Source organism: Vigna radiata, chromosome 4 (genome assembly GCF_000741045.1).
Source record: "Vigna radiata var. radiata cultivar VC1973A chromosome 4, Vradiata_ver6, whole genome shotgun sequence".
NCBI lineage: Eukaryota > Viridiplantae > Streptophyta > Magnoliopsida > Fabales > Fabaceae > Vigna > Vigna radiata.
In genome coordinates, this window is record NC_028354.1 from 8,202,487 (window position 1) to 8,220,982 (window position 18,496).

Sequence of the window (18,496 nt, forward strand, 5' to 3'; positions counted from 1 at the left end):
AAAAAGTTTCTAGAGTTAAATATTTCGATTTGAAATACATCATTACTAATAATTTGCTTAACAGAAACAAATTTAAAGACAAAAATTTGGAAAATGTACATACCATATTTTATTTGGGAAGGAACAAATATTTTTAAATTTTTAAAAAATTAGGACTAAATCGAGACAAAATAAAAATACAAGGACCAAATTGGAACAAAATAAAAATACAGGGACCATATTGAAACAAACGCAATGACACGTGGTTTGACAGTGACACGTGGCACTGTCAGTGCCACCTCACACTGTCATTGCTTTGTGGCATAATATCAACTTGACACGTGACAAATTTTATTTTTAAAAGAAAAAAAATAAAAAATAAAAATAAAAATAATTAAAAGTATATTTAAAAATTCAAAAAAATCACGAGCTGACACGTGTCACCCTTTTTAACGATGTTAGTACGGAACTAACGACAGTGACCTAATTGCTTCAATTTTTCAAAAATAAGGACCCAATTGAGAAAAAGAAAAAATGATGGACCTAATTGAAAAAAGTCACCGAAAATGGGAACTATTAGAATGATTAAACCTTTTTATTATTATTTATATTAATTCCTAAAATAAATCATAGTTTTCAATATATATTTATTGGGATGTTATAGTATGTACAAATGTTCTGGTTTCGTTTCAAATTGGAAGAAAATATTTTTTACCCTTATTTTTACTCTATTACAAGTTAGAAAATATAAATTTGATAATATATTGATTTTTGACTAAAAATAAATTATCACAAATAAACAAATACGTAAATAAGGCATACCTAGAATAACATATTATAGCATTAATATACATTATAGCAGTAATTCATTGTGAAAGCAGCAACATAATCATGTGGCATAAATTTGCAACATTAAAAAAAGTGCATTTTTTATTCATTCATGCCTTTTGTACCTCGCCAAAATTCTCATACTTGTAACAATGAAGTAGAAATTTGCAATGCAGTAAAGAAAACACTAGAAAGCAAGAAAACGGACAGAAAAAGTGACATCATTAAATTAAAATAAAGGCTTCGTGCCCCCATATCCCAATACCCTGTCATTCCAGAATTCATTTTCCAAAACACAACAAAACAAATCCGGACCACAAATAATAATAGAATAATCATTTTAAACATTATGTGGTGCATAAACAAAAGCCAAATAGTATATCATATCTTAATTTCAAGCATCCCTTAATTTATTGGTTAATAAGTAAGATTGATTCACAAAGAGACTAAACGGATCACTTCTTGAATTAATCACCCTCAAATTGATCATTCTTTGATTTATCATTCTTAACCTATCATTTTGGTCGAATAAGAAAACTGACCGATTACAAAATAAAAATCATATTAATAATTAATCAATATAATTACAAATCAATCTACTAATATTTATTAACATATGATTAAACCCAAAAAAAAAATCCATAACTATAAATAAAAGTAAAAAGTATAATCGTTCACACATTCATCACTGCACTTAATATGCTTTCATCAGTCACCTCCTAACTTTAATATTAGAATATCTCATGTAAATACCATTCAAACTATAACAATGCAGGACAGCTATATGGGCATTGACCATACTCAACCGACCCATTCCAAAACAGTTAACATAAATAAAGACTAATGGCAATGAATATACGTATATTTAACAATATACAACTTAAATAAGTTTAAAGATAACTTTTGAAAAATAAGAAAATTCAGTATATTCATTGCCATTACTATATTAAATAAATGTCAGAAACTAAACAGCACAAAACAGCTTACAAATGTTGTTGTAGACGTTATACAAGATCATGCAGAGCGGTCACAATTTCTCGAGAGAAAGCTGCTCCGAACTTTGAAGTATACAAAATAAAAATGTCAGTTATAGACTTTTCCTTCAAAGCAACATGTCAGGATGAATTCCCCAGGTGGGACAGGTATTCATGTTACAGCTGATAACGAGCCTCAGTCAGGTTTCGATCATATCAGACAAATTAGAAGTATTCACAATAACAAGAGAAAGATACTAATACACTGTAAAGCATTACTAACAACAAAATGAAAGACCCTAAAACAAAAATGCTCTCCAATCAAAACAGACTACGGCATACTTCGATGATTACAAATTGCTGGGCTTGAAACTGCTGGAACTTTCCTGTTCTGAAAAACATTAATAAGAACAGAATAGTTAATTTTAATAACAATTAGAATATATCAAAAATGAAAAGAAAACTGCAGTACCCAGAGGCAAGCCTAAAAATAATCCGTGCGGTTACCCATAAAATCAAAATTAAAATTTAATTCATATTTTATTAAGTTAAATTTGATTAAAAATAGTTTATATTTTATTATATTAAATTTAATTTTAATTTGTATTTAATTTAATTTATATTGTATTATATATTTTTTGTAAGTTTATTTAGATTTTATTTTAAAACTTTATAAAATATTTTTTCTTAAATATTTATAAGTATTTCCTACATGTGATATTTCATGGTTACTGAGATAAGTTGAAACTACATGTTTTATTAGTATGCTAAAGAGATATAGAATGACTTAGATAACATTTTTCTTTGAAGAAGGATTTTGAATGGATTGTAGATCGACCTAGATCAGTATCAAAAATTGAAAATATAAAACAGATGCAGACACCCATGTAGAAGCCGTATAAAGAGAAAGAATCTTTAAATTGTTACATGGCTTGAACTATGAATATGATCCAAATAGGGTACTAATATTAGGGAAAGAAAAATTGCCTCCACTGTTAGAAGCACCTTATAATGAAAGGGGAGAAGAAATTCGGGAGGTTATCATGCTTAATGACAGAGTCTTCAACACGAACTTTGCCACAGAAATACGAAAGAGGGTATTCAAGGGATCAAACATTGGAAGGAAGTCCCCTACAAAAGGCAACCATGGATAATGTTGTCTTCCATGAAAGATCTAGGCATACTTAGGAAACATGTTTTAAACTTCATGGAAGAGATAAAGTCCTAGAGTGCATGGGAGACAACAAAGGAACCTCACCGGTAAACCCAATACAATTGACTTTATATCTCTGGGTGTTTGAATTATTATTTTAGAAGCAACTGATCATATGACTTCATTTTCTGTGTTTTTCAATTCATGTTAGGATGAATAAAGAACATGTTACGAAAAGGTTAACCCTTTTGTACAAGGACACAATTTCTTAACAAATGTCCCTCCTTCAGAGGCTAGCACCTGGCAGCCTCGTGAAATCGGAACTCCTCCTTGGTAGGAGCACGTTCCTCCACGAGTTTCAAACTTGAGACACTGGGTTCACTGCAAGGCCCTCTGATATCATTGTTACGAAAAAAGGTTAACCTGTTCCTACAAGGACACAAATTTCCTTAACAAAATCCATTTGTTACTGTTAAATATATTAGATTATTAGATATCTTGTCTTGATATCTTATCTTTATCTTTATCTTTCATTTTTAGTTACTTTGTTATTATTCTTTATTTGTATTTTGACCTTTATTATAAATATTTATTATAAATACAGTACTCTATGTATATTTTATATACAACAGAGATTAATTTCAAACCTATTTTTCACTACATTCAACATGGTATCAAAGCTAGGAATTTCTAGAAAAAAATTGTCACCTCTACCACTTCCACCGCCGCAACCGCCAACGTCACCAGAGTTCTAGTTCAGACCTGAGACTACACACAATTTAGATAGTCTCGACCAGGTGACTACCGTGCTATCACACGCCTCCCGAAGTCATGCACTTTTGCCGTTTCCAACCGTGTGGCGGCGCATTCGTACTCTTCTCTGACAGAGACCCCAGTGCCGAGATCAGCTCTTTCTCTTCTTTCAGATCTAGTCTTGTTGCCTTGATTGAAGAAACTTGAATTTTTTGGGTTTCTCTCTCTCATATTCATCTATGACTTCTTTTACAGTTATCTTTTCTCATCTCTATTCTGTCACCAATGCGATTGACCCATTCATATATACTATGTCAATGTTCACTTGTTTATTAATAAGTTAAAAGACACTAATTATGCGACTGGGACATCAGATATTAAACTTTGACTTACAAGGCAGAGGTATGTTGATCATATTACTCATAAAATTATTGATATTCCTGATGGATGAAAATTGATGCTCAATTATGCATCATTCTCAAAGGTATCCTTTACTTCTTTAAAACAATTTTTTCGTTCCTATGATACATATTCTGAAGTTTGGGAATTGGCCAAATTATTATACACTAATGATACTCAATATATTTATGGTGTTTATCACGATCTTTTCAATGTTGTTGCTCCTCGGGATCAAGACTCTATGATTGATTATATGGGTAAAATTCATGCTCTTTTTCATGAATTTAATGAGTTATTGTCTCCTACCTCTTCCTTCCCAAGAAATAGAGCAACGACTAAAGTTCTTCATGGTATTGGCATTCCACATACTTGCTGATAAATATTCTCATGCCCATGATCAGTTTTTGGGTTCACCTGTTGTGTCCACTTTGGCTTCTACTTGTTTACAAAGTAAACCCATCAATAATATACCTGGTTTTGTTGATGATTCCTCTACATTAGCATCTCAATGTGATGGTCCTCCCAAACCTGGAAAAGGATGTCACAAGTGTGACCATTATGGTAAGCTAGGCTACAAGATTGACAAAGTTATGTATTACATGGATCCTCTACATCACCTCTTGAGGACCCTCCTTCATCTGATATAGCCAACAAATTTGTTATTATCAGTAACTTTCTCAAATGGTATGAGAATTCACAACCTTCTAATTCCATTGCTTTTGTACCACGCATAGGTACATCTTTTTTTGTTTTGACTCAATCTTCTTCTCTTGGTTCTTAGGTTCTCTTGGTCTGACTCAATCCCTTGAGGCTGTTAGGGTTTATTGTGGTGAGAGGAAGAGGGATTTTGTTATAGGAGGATGTGGAGAGAGATAGGGGGGGAGAAAGTTTTTAGGTATAGAGAATCATCTTGATTTTTCTGTTTAGAGCTTTGCTCTAGGAATTGGAGTCTCACTCCTTTTGATTTTCCTATCTTTTAAATAATATCATATACATTTTCTTTACTTATTGTGCTCTGTTCTATTTCTGTATTTTTGGTATCCATCACAGACACAACTCTACATTTTGGTACTATTGTATGTTTTTTGGAGAATGTTTAGTAACCTGGACAAACAAAAGACAAGATAGAATATCTCATTCTCATGAAACTATAATGCGATAATAAGTACATGGAAAGACCGGTAAAGAAATGGACTTTAAGTCTAATTCAACCTTATAACAATTTGTAAGGTGAAGTTTACATCCACTTATATATTATAAATTGTTTTTATCTCTAGTTGATGTGGGATTTCCAACACATTCTCTCACGTCGAGCTATATACATCTCGAGCGTGAGACTAAACATTAATGGGTGATTCAATAACAACCCGATAATAGGTGAAACAATAGATCCAATAATTAACAAATTTTGCTAGGATAGGCTCTAACCATGGTTCTAATATCATGTTAAGAAGTTGACTTTAAGCCTAACTCAACCTTACAAATCCGACTTGTAAAGTGAGATTTATATCCACTTATATATTGTAAATTGGTCTTATCTCTTATTAATGTAAGATTTCCAACAGGACCAAACAAGCTAAAATTAGTGTTTGCTTCACGAAAGATAAACTTTGACAAAGGTCTTGTGGTTACAACCCATGTTCATAGAGGACTTTAGATGGAGGACATTTTCACTAAGGGCTTTCTCGGGACTAATTACAAGATCTTGTAGACAAACTAAGAATGATTGATACTCATTTACCAATTTGAAGGATAGTTTCTAAATTGAGGACTATTAGGATAAAAATATCCTCCATATCTCCATAGTAATTGAAAGAAAAATACTTTCATAATCTTATTTTTCATTCAACATATTTTTGTTTCCTTATTTTAGAGAGTTTGAGTGTTACAAATAAAGGTTATAAGAATGTAGGTTGTGTGATTGTTATTGTTGGAAATTCCATATCGACTAAAGATAAGACCAATTTAAAGTATATAAATTAGTACAAACCTAACCTTACAAGTCAGTTTTGTAGGATTGAATTAGACTTAAAATTTCCTTCTTAACCGTTATTAATCATATAATTCTTTATTTCCTACATGCATAATTCAAGTGATATTATGATAAAAGCCCAAGCATAAACATATAAAAGGGACCTCCTAAACAAAGAACCAAAACAGAAAGCGACTAAGAGAAAAGTAATTGAGCAAAGATTCCCAACATAAGCCCACCAAAAACATACCTTTCAAGAATATGATTCAATTGAATACAATTTGACAGGTTTCAAAGTTCCTTTGAAGTATAGATAAATGCCTGCGGATTTGGAGTTTTTCCTCGGAACTTAAGGAGCTCGATAAGTAGATAGTCATTGTCTCTAACACTCTAGCATTTTGCATAATATACCCTACAAAATCCAGCTCAGTTTCCAATCCTTGATATTCTCTGAGGCAAAACGTTTTGAGATGTAAAAGGCATTCAGGAACGAGGAGTGGATGGCTCCACCTTGACTCTTGTCCCTTCCCATATTTTTGTGATTCCTGGCATTAACACCGAATGTTCTCAATTAGAAGTTAAAAATATAAAATAGAATTCGCTTTTCAACTCAGCAAACCTTGTTAATGATAAGAACTTCCAGCTTGTGGGAACGTTGAAGCAAGTTTGCTAACAAATCCCATGAATAGCTTCCAAATGAAATTTCCAGCTGGGTTAATTTGTCAAACACTGGAATATCAATGGCAGAAGCATGCTTCAAACACTGCATACAAAAGTTATGAGAAAAAATATTAAAAAATAAATAATTGTTTTTGAAAACACTGACACCTACACAGAAAATCATTACATTCAGTAAGAAAATTAAAATCAAATTAAACTGAAGTAACAAGAGCAAGGAAAACAATAGAAGGCATCATTTTTAATAATAAGTATGAGAATTTTTATTAAATAGCCCGAGTGAGATTTACAGGTGACAATACGGACCAACTTGACCATCATCAATCTGCCATGGTCACCAAAATAATAGAAAAAAAATGGGACAATGGAAATAGAAAACTTCTAAACAAAAAAATAAACATCAATCTTGTTTGTTATTGCTACTTCAAAGTCTCATTTATTACAATTAGATATATTGCATTGTATGTTAATTAGGAAAACATAGTCCCTATGTTAGTAAAAGCTAATTCTAAGAAATATCATTCTTTTAGGGAATCTTCCAAATGATTGCCCAATCCAAATTATATCAAATTCTATAATTATATATTCCATTTAGATTATTATATTATCTATCTAATAGAAATATTAGAAAGATAATTATGTTATTTTTAAATATTCATTTGAATTTGAGCTTAGCCCACATTTTTATTATGATATATACATTACCTTATATGTATTTTCTACACAAGGGAGATTAATTATATACTTAGTTTACTATATTCAATAATTACCTTCACAACTTGTAGCACATAATACTTACATAGAATCTTATATAATATTTAATATTTCTATACAAAATGAACATGTTTTCTACTTTTTGGGTTTTTTAACCAAAAATGCCCTATGGGATGATCAGCCCCAACCTATTATAAACTCATTTTAGACTGGTTCTAGGCTGGTGAGTTGAGTTCTCTAACCCCTGCCTCTCTAAAAGTCATTCCTATCAAGAGTTCACCCAACTGTATGCTCCAAATTATAAGCATGTGGACTACACTATTAATAAATAATAAATACAATACAATTTACAGGACAAATTAGACAACCCCATATCCTATATACATTGAACATATTCTAATCGAGTATTAGTGATTGAATTTCCAACACTACCACCTCAAGCAGATGAATAGGAGGCATTCTATATCCCCAATTTAGATGTTAATCTTCGATAAAATGTCTAACCACCTCAATGTGATTAGTTTTACCATATGTTGAACTGGAATCTCAGAAAAGCTAATTACTGACTTATTATCACAATAGAATCATAAATCCATACCATATAATCTTTAAAAATAATCTGAAGCCAAAGAAATACACAAATACCTTGTGCCATATCTTAAACAATAGAACAAGCCCCTATGTTAAACTTTTTACCACTCTAGATTACAAGATTGCATTAAGAAAGTATAGTAGCTTGTACTGATTCTAAAGTCAATGGCTACATAATAAGCATCAGTATAAGCCCTAAGAGTTGCGTTACCATTCCTTTCAAATAAAATTACTCTTCCAGGATTTCCCTTGAGATACTGCAATTTCTTTTAGCTGCCTATAAATGGGCATCTCTTAGGTTAAGGTTATGCATAAACTGACTAACCAAACTTACAAATGCAATGTCCAATCTAGTGTTAGGCAAACTATTTCCAACAAATGTTAATACACCTTATTATCTGTCATTACACCATCATCTACTCTACCCAAGTTATGGCTCAATGAATAGGAGTACTCACAAGTTTACTATAGATCCCATTAGTTTATGCAAAACCTTAGCAACTAGACTTGCTTTGCACCTCTAAATTGACCAATTTGCTTTGTATTTTACTGAAGAAATCCATTCGGAACAAATAGAGTCTTTTCTTCAGATAATTGACAAACATGATTTATTCTTCTCCAATACCTTGATTTCTATAGCCATGGCCTGCTTCCAATTTTTATTTGACAATGGCTCAAAAGAATTAATGGAAATTGGGTAGTGTCAAGGTTTGCAATAAAGGAAATATGGGTTGGTGAATTTGTTTGAAATGATAGATAATTTGATGACCTAGTGGCTTTTGGGTGCAATTCTGATGGCAACAGGGAGGTCATGATTATCCTTAACTACAAGGATTACTTTTTCATTTTGAGAGGCTGAAAATCATAACCTAGAATATTAAAATTTTTCATCTGATCAAATGTACGGGAGTTGGTTTGTCTCTTGGATACGTATCAGTTCAGGGATGGCACTCAACCATCTTTTCATACCTACCATTTCTAGATCTAATTTCAGGTGGTGCTTCCTTTCACTCAAATTCGTGGGAATTTGATTTGAGCTAGCAAGACCAAATGCTTCTTCAAGTGGAATCCCCTAATCACCCTAACATGCTAAAGTTAAAAACAAACAAAAATACTGTACGTTGCAATTTAGGGTTAGGTCAGTTCTGGTTGTGATTTGGATCATCTATTTTTTTCTGACCCACTAGATGCCTACACAACCAAGAGCAGAACAAATTTTAGAACTGTAGTATGGCATGAAAGCACCACTCCAGCCAGGCAAGAAGATGGCCTTTGGAGGAGTGGCAGGGTCTAGCAACTCCTTTTGAGGCCAAACAGATCCTACACAAGAATTGTGCTATGCTTCTCCATATCATAATTATTGCAACTCAGGTCTGATCTGCTTCATGGAATTCATAGTGCGATATGAACACCACCAAATTGATCGCTCACCAATTCATTCCCTTTCTCAAACAGCTTAAACTACAACTCTCAGGCTGCACAGTTTTTCCCGTTAAAATCAACAACCAAATTACTAATTGCCATAGAAAATAACCAAGAAATTGAAAACTCATTTATGCCAAAAGGAGGAACTGATACCATAACAAAATAATATTTAACTGAAATCACTTATGCATTTATGAATCTATTCAGCTTAAAAAATAGTACAAAATTCTCTACCTGAAGATTTACCGTTTACAACAAATAACAAGTATTACTCTAATTCTTATGTCCTGATTTCGCTCCATAGTAGAAATCCCTATCAATACGATTAGTAGGCAGATTCAAGATTTCCCGTCATTCCATGTTTCTACAATATAAATTGGAAAAAATTACAAATACTTTTAGGAAAGAAGATTTCTATGCCAGCAATAATATCACAGAAAATTCCTCGACTAACAACATTTTTGGAAAAATAAAAAATCCTTCCTTCATGCTCAAGATTTTTGTACTTCTAGCCTTTATGAACCAAGGAGTACCTAATAAATATGCAGTCCTTTCATCTGAGTTCAAATTTGAAGGACTTGAAAAGTCAACAAGAAAGGATAACAAGCACTGGTGAATTGAAATCTGGAATCTGAGTTGTAAGCATTCTAAATGGAATTTGATTGCCCAAGGATGCTGCAGGATGTTGTTTGATAAGAAAGGTGGCAACTGGGACAGCATAATCCTAGAACATAATGTTAGTTGTGCATTAAAAATGTGAAATCTGTTTCAATTGACCATTCTGGTGATGGGTATGGAGATAAGTCTACAGGTGATACCCAGCCAAGAAAGCCAATGGGTGAAGTGTCTGAACTCTCCACTTGCCCCTGATCAATTTGAACTGACTTCAGAGATTTCCCATTTTGCAGATCTGTCATAGACTTAAACTTTAGGAAAAGTGCATCTGATTAGTAGCTTTATATGATACAACCATGTGAACCTTGAATGAGAACCAACAATGATCAATAACTAACAAGAATAACTGATAATTCAACTAGGGCTTGTCCCCAAACATCAATGACCATATCTTCCAGCACATTAGTGAAACAAGTTGTAGTAGATAAAGAGGGATGCAAAGAGCTTATACTAAACATGTACAGAGATCAGACACTTTTATTTGGTAATGAACTTTTACACAGTTGAAAGAGTTTTTGCAAATGCTTGTGATGAGGATATCTGCAATGGCAAATGGTACATGTACAGTGTTTACAATGACCTGGTAATGTCAGGTGTAGTGAGTGCGAGGACAAGTGACTAACAGCTACAACAAATAGGGGAAGCTGTATTATTATATAACAAAAAATGTTAAGGAGACTGATAGAACTTATACTTGAATAAGAAAGGAAGACACAATCTTGAATTTTATTGCCCTCCTTAATTCCAGTCCCGTACCAATGTAGTAAGGATGGAGTTAAGGAATAGAAAGAATACAGCAGCAGTACACAATTACAATCAGAGGTTATTTGAGAGACCTCACTCTCCAACTGTCCTTCTATTTGCTTCTCTCCAAAAAGCCCCTTACTAACTCTCCCATAACTATTTATAATAGTTCATATACAATTACAGTTGTACTAACTACCTTGCCCTTTCCTTCTTTTATACACTATACTGAACCTATCAAAGAGAATGGCAAATTGGAACTGGTGCAACAGCTCTCGAAAAGACAAGATTTGAGAATTTATATAGTTCACCCTTCCCATGTATGTCATCCAAAAGCGTCGTGAGATCGGAACCTGGAAGAAGCAACCAGGGTCGACAAGGGAGTTTTGAGAGCACGAGTTCCATAAAGAATGAAGGAATATCGGGGAAGGCAACGTCCAAGGTGGGAAGTACAAGAGGAGGCGATAACAGAGAGGGAAGCTGAGGATGACAATCATCAAGGGTTAACAGGGAGGCAACATGAGGATTTCCAGAGGGTTCTGGAGCTTCATGCAGAGGTTTTCCACGAGCCCAAGGGATTACCTCCAAACAAAGAAATGGTGCATCGGATACCACTCAAAGAAAGGGTTGACCCTGTGAATGTGTGGCCACACAGGTACCCGCATGTGATGAAGGGGGAAATTGAGAGTCAGGTCAAGGAAATGATAAGGACGGGGATCATCAGACCCAGCACAAGCCCTTATTCTAGCCCAATCATCCTAGTCAAGAAGAATGATGGCAGTTGGTATTTCTGTGTGGACTATAGAGCATTAAATCGGGCCACCATACCCAACAAGTTCCCAATCCCGATAGAAGAATTCATGGATGAATTAAGGGGGGCGAGGTACTTTTCTTAGGTGGATTTGAAGGTGGGATACCACCAGATTCGAATGGGAGAAGGCTATATACATAAAACGGCCTTTAGAACGCATCAAGGCCATTATGAGTTCATGGTGATGTCTTTCAGCCTCACCAATGCTCTAGCAACTTTCCAAAGTGCCATGAACGACTTGCTAAAGCCATGGAGAGAGAAAAACATTGATGTGAATCCAACCAGGTAGAAGAAAAATGAGGTGACATGGTTTTTAATGAAGCCTAATTGTCATAATTTCAACTCAAGAAAAGGAGTAACACTTGCTGATTTGGAGCGGCCATAAGTAGTGGGATCATTATTAGCTTAGGTGGATCATTAGCTTAAGTGGGATGTAATTACAATTAATGAATCCTTTGTAATTCAGATGGCTAAAGCTTTTATATAAGCTAAATCATTTTTATCAATGAAACAAGTTGAGTTTTATTCAGAAAATTAGAGTTTATCTCTTTTATTTTATTGAGAGTGATTCTTCTAAGTTCTTGAATGATTCAAAAACCTTTGGCTGTATCAAAGGACGTTCCCATCCTTTGTATATTGCCTCCCTTGAAAAGAGTCATTATTTCCTTCCACCATTCATATTCACCTCTTGCCCTTTCTTTATCCGAATTCAAAAAACTCAACTTTGCCCAGATTTATCTCCTGGTCATAACTCTCAATCTACTCTCCCAAATTGAGTGGCTTTTTAGCCTAAATTGAAGTTCAGAACGAGAACTTTCACCTCTTTTTTGAATCATTTCAATTGGAGTCCTATAGCTCAAGATATCAACGTTTTTTAAATATTGTCCAACCTAGAATTTCAGCCACGGTCCAATCCACCTTCTCACTAATTTTCCAAATTTCCTGCAAGGTTCTAACTCTAAAGATCCTAAATCAGTCCCTGTGCAAATGGGGATCACATCAAACACCTACAAGAAAGAGAAGAAGCCACCTCCAAAGAGAGGGGAACCAACAATGCAGTACGAGATCAAAGGAGAGGAGGTCAAGGCAGGTTCAACACTAGTGAGAACCAACAAAGAGGTAGCAACTTTTGACAGTGCTTAGAGAGAGAAGCATCAACTTCTAGTTGCACATGCAAGCACATCAAAGCTCTCGTGACTACGACTCCAACAACAATTTGGTCACCTGGGCAGGGTGACTCTGGCAGTGAGTGAGGTCACCGTTCAAAAAGGCAGCAGTGGACAGCAACAACAATTGCATAAATTGCTAAAAAGAGAGGAACAACAAGGGGAGAAGGCCAGAAATTGGATAGAAACATGATTTCTAGGGAAAATTTGGCACCAATGGACAATTGGTCCATCAAGAGAACAAGGATTCACTAGGCTCTAGATATGCAAGAATATAAGATGAATAATCGTATGGATGAATTCTTGTGTGTTTGAGCACAACCAACAAACATACCATATACAGATTGTACAATATATTATATAAAGATAGGTCAATGCCCATATATTGAAAATACATTTAATAGATACCATGATAGAATTTGGTGTGAGAAAACTGAAAGAGAGAATAATCTGTAATATCTTTTCTAAATGAAATGTATTCCACTTGGTTGAATAAGTGCTGAATAGTATTTATAAAATCAGGATTTTTGCAGCACAACAAGAATTAAACTCAAATTCTATCTGGCTTAGCAAGTTAACAGGTTGAGCAAACTTAACAATCATAATACTAGATTACTCTGAAACCTTCACATAATACCTAATAACAAACTATTCTATAATAACTGCCTCATACAAAACCAATATATTAATGAAGTTTGATATTTTTCTACAGTGGTCCCTGTTGCAGCATAAAGAAGTGAAGGCACTATTAGCAGCTCCACAATTGGTAGAGAACTTTTGCTAGGATTGGTTTGTAGTTAGGATTCACAATTGTAATGCACGGAACTTGGGTCTCACATCAGAAGTATGGGATTCTGGTGAGAGGTATATAAGACTTCAGACTCTCAACAACTACATTAGTTACCTTTTGAGGTGTGGTTATCCCAAGGTTCTTATTGACTTCACTATTGAGATATGGAGTACCTAAATAGCAGGGTATATCCATTGTATAGGGAGCCAAATTTCCTGTTGTAATAATATTGAAACCCAACTTTTTCCTCAACAGCACCAATTTGGGCACTTAGGTTAGGTACCCTAAAACTAATTTAAGAATTAGAAGGAGCGCCACATGAAAACAGTTGCTTCGTTGAAACCAACTATAGGTCTGTAACACTGGTTTACATCACTTCAACCCCACTTTGCCCTTGCTCTGTCTCATTTCCAACCCTCGATTCAGTATTACATACATCCTCATCCTTCTATTGATGAGGTGTAGTCCACTGCAGCTCTTCAAAACAATTATCCGTGCACACACATACCCCTCCTTGGGATCTTTCTCCCTTCCAGTTCAAGTGTTTTGCTTGTGAAACTTAAGTCCTTTTTATTTCCACTATTAACCACCACAAAAACCCCCCATTCCACTACCACACCCAAAACAATGTACCAAATCACTGCACTACCGGGCAACAAAATTGAAACAACAACGGTAGTTGCCACGTATATCCGTTTTAAAAGAGTACCATTAACTCGTTCGTAATTTCCATAACACATCCCATAGAAACACCAAATTCAATGCAACATCCTGTTCTCTTATGCAAGAAACAATTAAATTCAGTATGAACCTTGAGTTCAAGAAACAAATTGAATCGTAAACTCACAAATATACACATGATGTATAATATTTAAATAAGGGTAGGGTGGAGAAGCGTCGTACCGCAACTGTACAGGGAGAAAGCGAGAGGCACCTAACGTGAGAAAGCGCTTGGAAAATGAGAAGCATGGACTTGAGGCACCTCTCCTTCCACGAAAACCCAATTTTCGCATGCGTCAAGTGTTTCAAACTAAGCTCGAAATTGCCCTCGGCACAAACGACACCTCCGCAAGCATCGCTGTAGGTGGATTCCAGCACCAAGTCCTCCAGCGCGGGGCACCCAGCAAGAAGCTTCACCACGTAATCGTGGCACCCGAACAGAACCCTGTCCCCCACGTGCAAAGCCCTCAGCAGAGGCAAGCGCACGGAGAACGAGGCGAGCGCGTTGAAGAACACGCCGTTGAGCTTCATGGATGAAACCGTGTCGCAGTTGAAGAGGCGCCGCGGGAGCGCCACGTAGCACGACAGCGACAGCGAGAGCTCCACGCGCTCCACCCTCCGCCGCGCCACATGACACAGCCACGTTGCGATGTCGCGCGCGGAGGTGTTCGGGTTCGCACAGCGGAGCCGGAACCGCTGGATTGCCGGCGCGTCGTGCAATAGGAGCACCGAGTACACGAACTCTGAGAAGCCCGCGGGACCGTGGCGGGAATCCGGAGAGGACTCATCGTCGAGGTCGAGGACCGACACGGCCGGCCACAGTGGCCGCCACCGCTTGGCGAGAATGCCAGTGACCACTGCCTGTTTGGTTGGAAGAAGAGAGAGGATTTGGAGAAGCAGCACGTCCGGAAGCTGACTAATTCTGTCGTCAGCGGCTGGTGGCGACCGTCGCTTGGACGGTGATTCGGAGGATTCCACCATGGGTCTTGGTGGTGGGGTTAATTGGAAGAAGAGAAGGGTGTGAAGCTGCTATTGTTTAGTTTTGTTGTTTTGTGAATAAGAATTGGCATATTGCACTGCATACTTAATATTGCTGTTTTCTTTTACTTTCCTATTTTGTTTTCTACCACCAGAATCTCGCTTTACCCATGTCACCCTCATTCAATGCTCTTTCTCTGCTATTTGTTGCGTTTTATTTCTTTTTTACTTTCTTTTTTCTAAATTTTGACTCAATTCTCACATACTATTGTGAAACGTATATATGTTATACTCTTTATATTTCATTAGCATGCATTCTAAAGCTTCATTTATGGACAAGTTTTGAATATGCGTTAGTTTAGAAACAATTTATACATCATACTTAACTCAACTGAAAACACAATTATACCAGTAATTTTGTGTGACCATTAAAAGTATGTGTTCATCTAATTAGATTTATAAATTACGAACGTTATTATCCTTAACTTTGTTATTACTTATCTAATAGTACTATTTAATGATAAGGACAAAGATTAAGTTTAATAATTAAGATGAATAACAAAGACTGAGTACAAATTATGATTTTTTTTAATACTAATTAATTTTTAGTATTTGCAATTTTATTATTTAAACTTAAAAGAAAATATTCAATCATTTTGAGTAAATGGTGAGAGTGGACATATATAACTTTTATATATTTACATACATAAAGAAAAAATATTAAACATTATAGTTAGATTTCCATATACTTATCTTAATTTTTCATTGAATTTATAAAATAAGTTCTAATTTTCTTAAAAAATCTTTACTAGCAATCCAAAAGAATATGATCAACAAAAGAAAATGGAGGGATTCAACTTTTACAACTTTAATTTTGTTCATTATTGTAGTTCATGTAAATTATTATGGAAAATTCCATTAGCTAATTAACTTCAATATTTGATATCTAAGTTAATTTATAACTAATACGAATATTCTTATTCAATTTTATAATTAAAAACAAATTGTACCATTACTTCATTTGAATTTTAATGAAAATAATTGTTTTGCAATCAAAAACAATAATGAAAATGAAAAGTAAATGATATATAAGACTATAAGAATGTACAAATATTTCTCGTTTTTATCATTTTCTTTTCAATATTGTATATCTTTTTTAATTCATATACTATCAATACTCTCATGATAAATCACAATGATCATAAGGAAACACAAACAAACACAAAAATAAAGATAAACTAACATCACAAAAAAAACCTCTTTTTTAAAATAAACTCATTTAATGTTTAAAAAATGGGACATCTGAAAACAAAATATAATTTTCCAAAACTCGTTTTCTTTGCTAAAAGTAAAATACATGGAGCTCACCAAGTTAGACTCCTAAGAAAGAGGGGTGAAGACTTAAAAAACACGTAAAGTTTTTCACATATCACTTTCGCACATCTCAATAGTTGCCCAAAAATTTAGATAATGAAAACCAACTACCAACCATTTTTGAAACACATTAAATACATAACATTCATGTTACACACTTGCACCAAACAAAGCACCAAGATATATAGCTCCATGCCCGAAGCAATTCATTTGTTCTTCAAACTAACCACTTTAAGAATCCTCACAAACAAAACAAAGCCTTAGATCATAGAGTTCTCAATCTAGAGACATTTGTCCTTTGACCTTGACACTCAAGAAACAAATATCAAAATTCAATTAATAGAGTCTCTATCTAGAGATATTTGTCCTTTTACTTTAACACTCCAAAGACCTTTCGCAAACAAGCTCATCCAACACAATTCATAGAGTTTTCTATTTAGAGACATCCATCATCTAACTTTGATACTCTAACAACCTTTCAACTTGAGCTACCCTTTAGGATGGATCCTCTCAAGGTCACTCGCTCGAGGAGCTTGCACTAAGTAAAGCCTAAATAATGTTCATAAGAAGCCAAAGAGTATCATATTCTTAACCAAGTTCACACATACAACACATTATTCACATAATCATACTTCACATACATGAACACATATACATTGGCAAATATGAAAACAATAACATACAACAACCACCATTAACATAAGTTACTATTTATACTCAAACACAAGCAAGAAATCAAGAAAAGAAAACAATAACGTAAGATCCCTTTACAATCCAAGTCTCAAAATACAAGCAAAGGCGCTTCTAGGGTAGAAAGACTTCAAATTCCTCCATTCATTTCATCAATTCCATCAAATTATTCTATTGTAAATGTATATGAGTATTTAAACTCTCATTTCATTGAAGTTGGATACAATGTAGTCATACTCTTTGTAGTTTCTTATGCAATATAATCTCTTTCGTTATTCATATTATCTATCTTTATTATTCATGTGTATGATGAATATCATGTTATTTGATAGTATCTAATTATTGAAAAATGTGTTGAAACTTAGACAATGATAGAACAACCAAGAGGATTGGTTTTAGGAATAGACATAATCTTTTTGTTATCTAGACATCTTATCTTAATGCAAATCTTATGTTAAAATAGTTAAGGGGTTAGTTTTTTAACATAGATATTTAGAACTTGCTTATAAGGAATTAAGGAATGATATGCTTATGATGTGAATGTTTGAGTAAGATAGAGACATGTTGTGTAAATTATAGCATAAATTTGGTTCATGAAATATAACCACAATGAAGTTTTTCTCAAATCATCTTATAACTTTAATATTTAGTAGATTTATATGCTTTTATCTTGAATTAAATCAATCAATGATCTTATTACCGCTGAAATTAGTAAATAATCACAATTTGACAAACAAACGTAAATCTTTTGAGAAAATGATACTTGAACCTTCATTTTACTACTTACAACTATACACTTGTCAAAAACATAACAATAATTGTAACTAATTATGATTTTTTTAATAAAAAAGAAAGTTCTTATATGATACAACATTCATTCAGGAGTATAATGGGTCACTTGAGAATTAAACTGTAAAATAATTCTAGAGGGCTTAATTGATCCCTCTCATAATCTTCTATTTATAATAATAAATTGATACAAGAGTACATGATAATTAGAGTAACCTAGACACAATATAATCATGATAATTAGAGTAACCTAGACACAATATAATCATGATAATTAGAGTAACCTGGACACA

General features: G+C 34.1%; 2 protein-coding genes across 9 annotated transcripts in view; both read right to left on the minus strand.

The window, feature by feature from the left end:
* The window catches only part of LOC106758780, a 12,407-nt gene extending 8,483 nt beyond the window's left edge, over positions 1–3,924 (minus strand). The window contains exons 1-3 of the mRNA XM_014641766.2: positions 3,740–3,924; positions 3,235–3,363; positions 2,124–2,172 (exon numbers count right to left, since the gene is read on the minus strand). Of these exons, the coding sequence (XP_014497252.2) occupies positions 2,124–2,172; positions 3,235–3,363; positions 3,740–3,924 (363 nt within the window). The remainder of the gene's footprint in view (positions 1–2,123; positions 2,173–3,234; positions 3,364–3,739) is intronic.
* Positions 1,719–15,525, minus strand: LOC106758036 (putative FBD-associated F-box protein At5g56440). 8 transcript variants are annotated; one of them, XR_002667525.1, is made up of 6 exons: positions 14,556–15,517; positions 6,678–6,821; positions 6,309–6,603; positions 3,643–4,614; positions 2,124–2,172; positions 1,719–1,964 (listed from the first exon to the last, which is right to left on the minus strand). XR_002667525.1 is itself a non-coding variant. In XM_014640929.2 (4 exons), the coding sequence occupies exons 1-3, from the start codon at positions 15,351–15,353 to the stop codon at positions 6,325–6,327; spliced, it is 1,221 nt and encodes a 406-aa protein (XP_014496415.1). In that variant the 5' UTR covers positions 15,354–15,515; the 3' UTR covers positions 1,719–2,172; positions 6,309–6,324. The 8 variants fall into 8 exon arrangements, 1 of the variants encoding a protein (XP_014496415.1); XR_002667523.1 differs by having other exon boundaries at positions 1,719–2,172; XR_002667524.1 differs by lacking the exon at positions 3,643–4,614 and having other exon boundaries at positions 14,556–15,516.
* Positions 15,526–18,496: the final 2,971 nt, after the last annotated feature.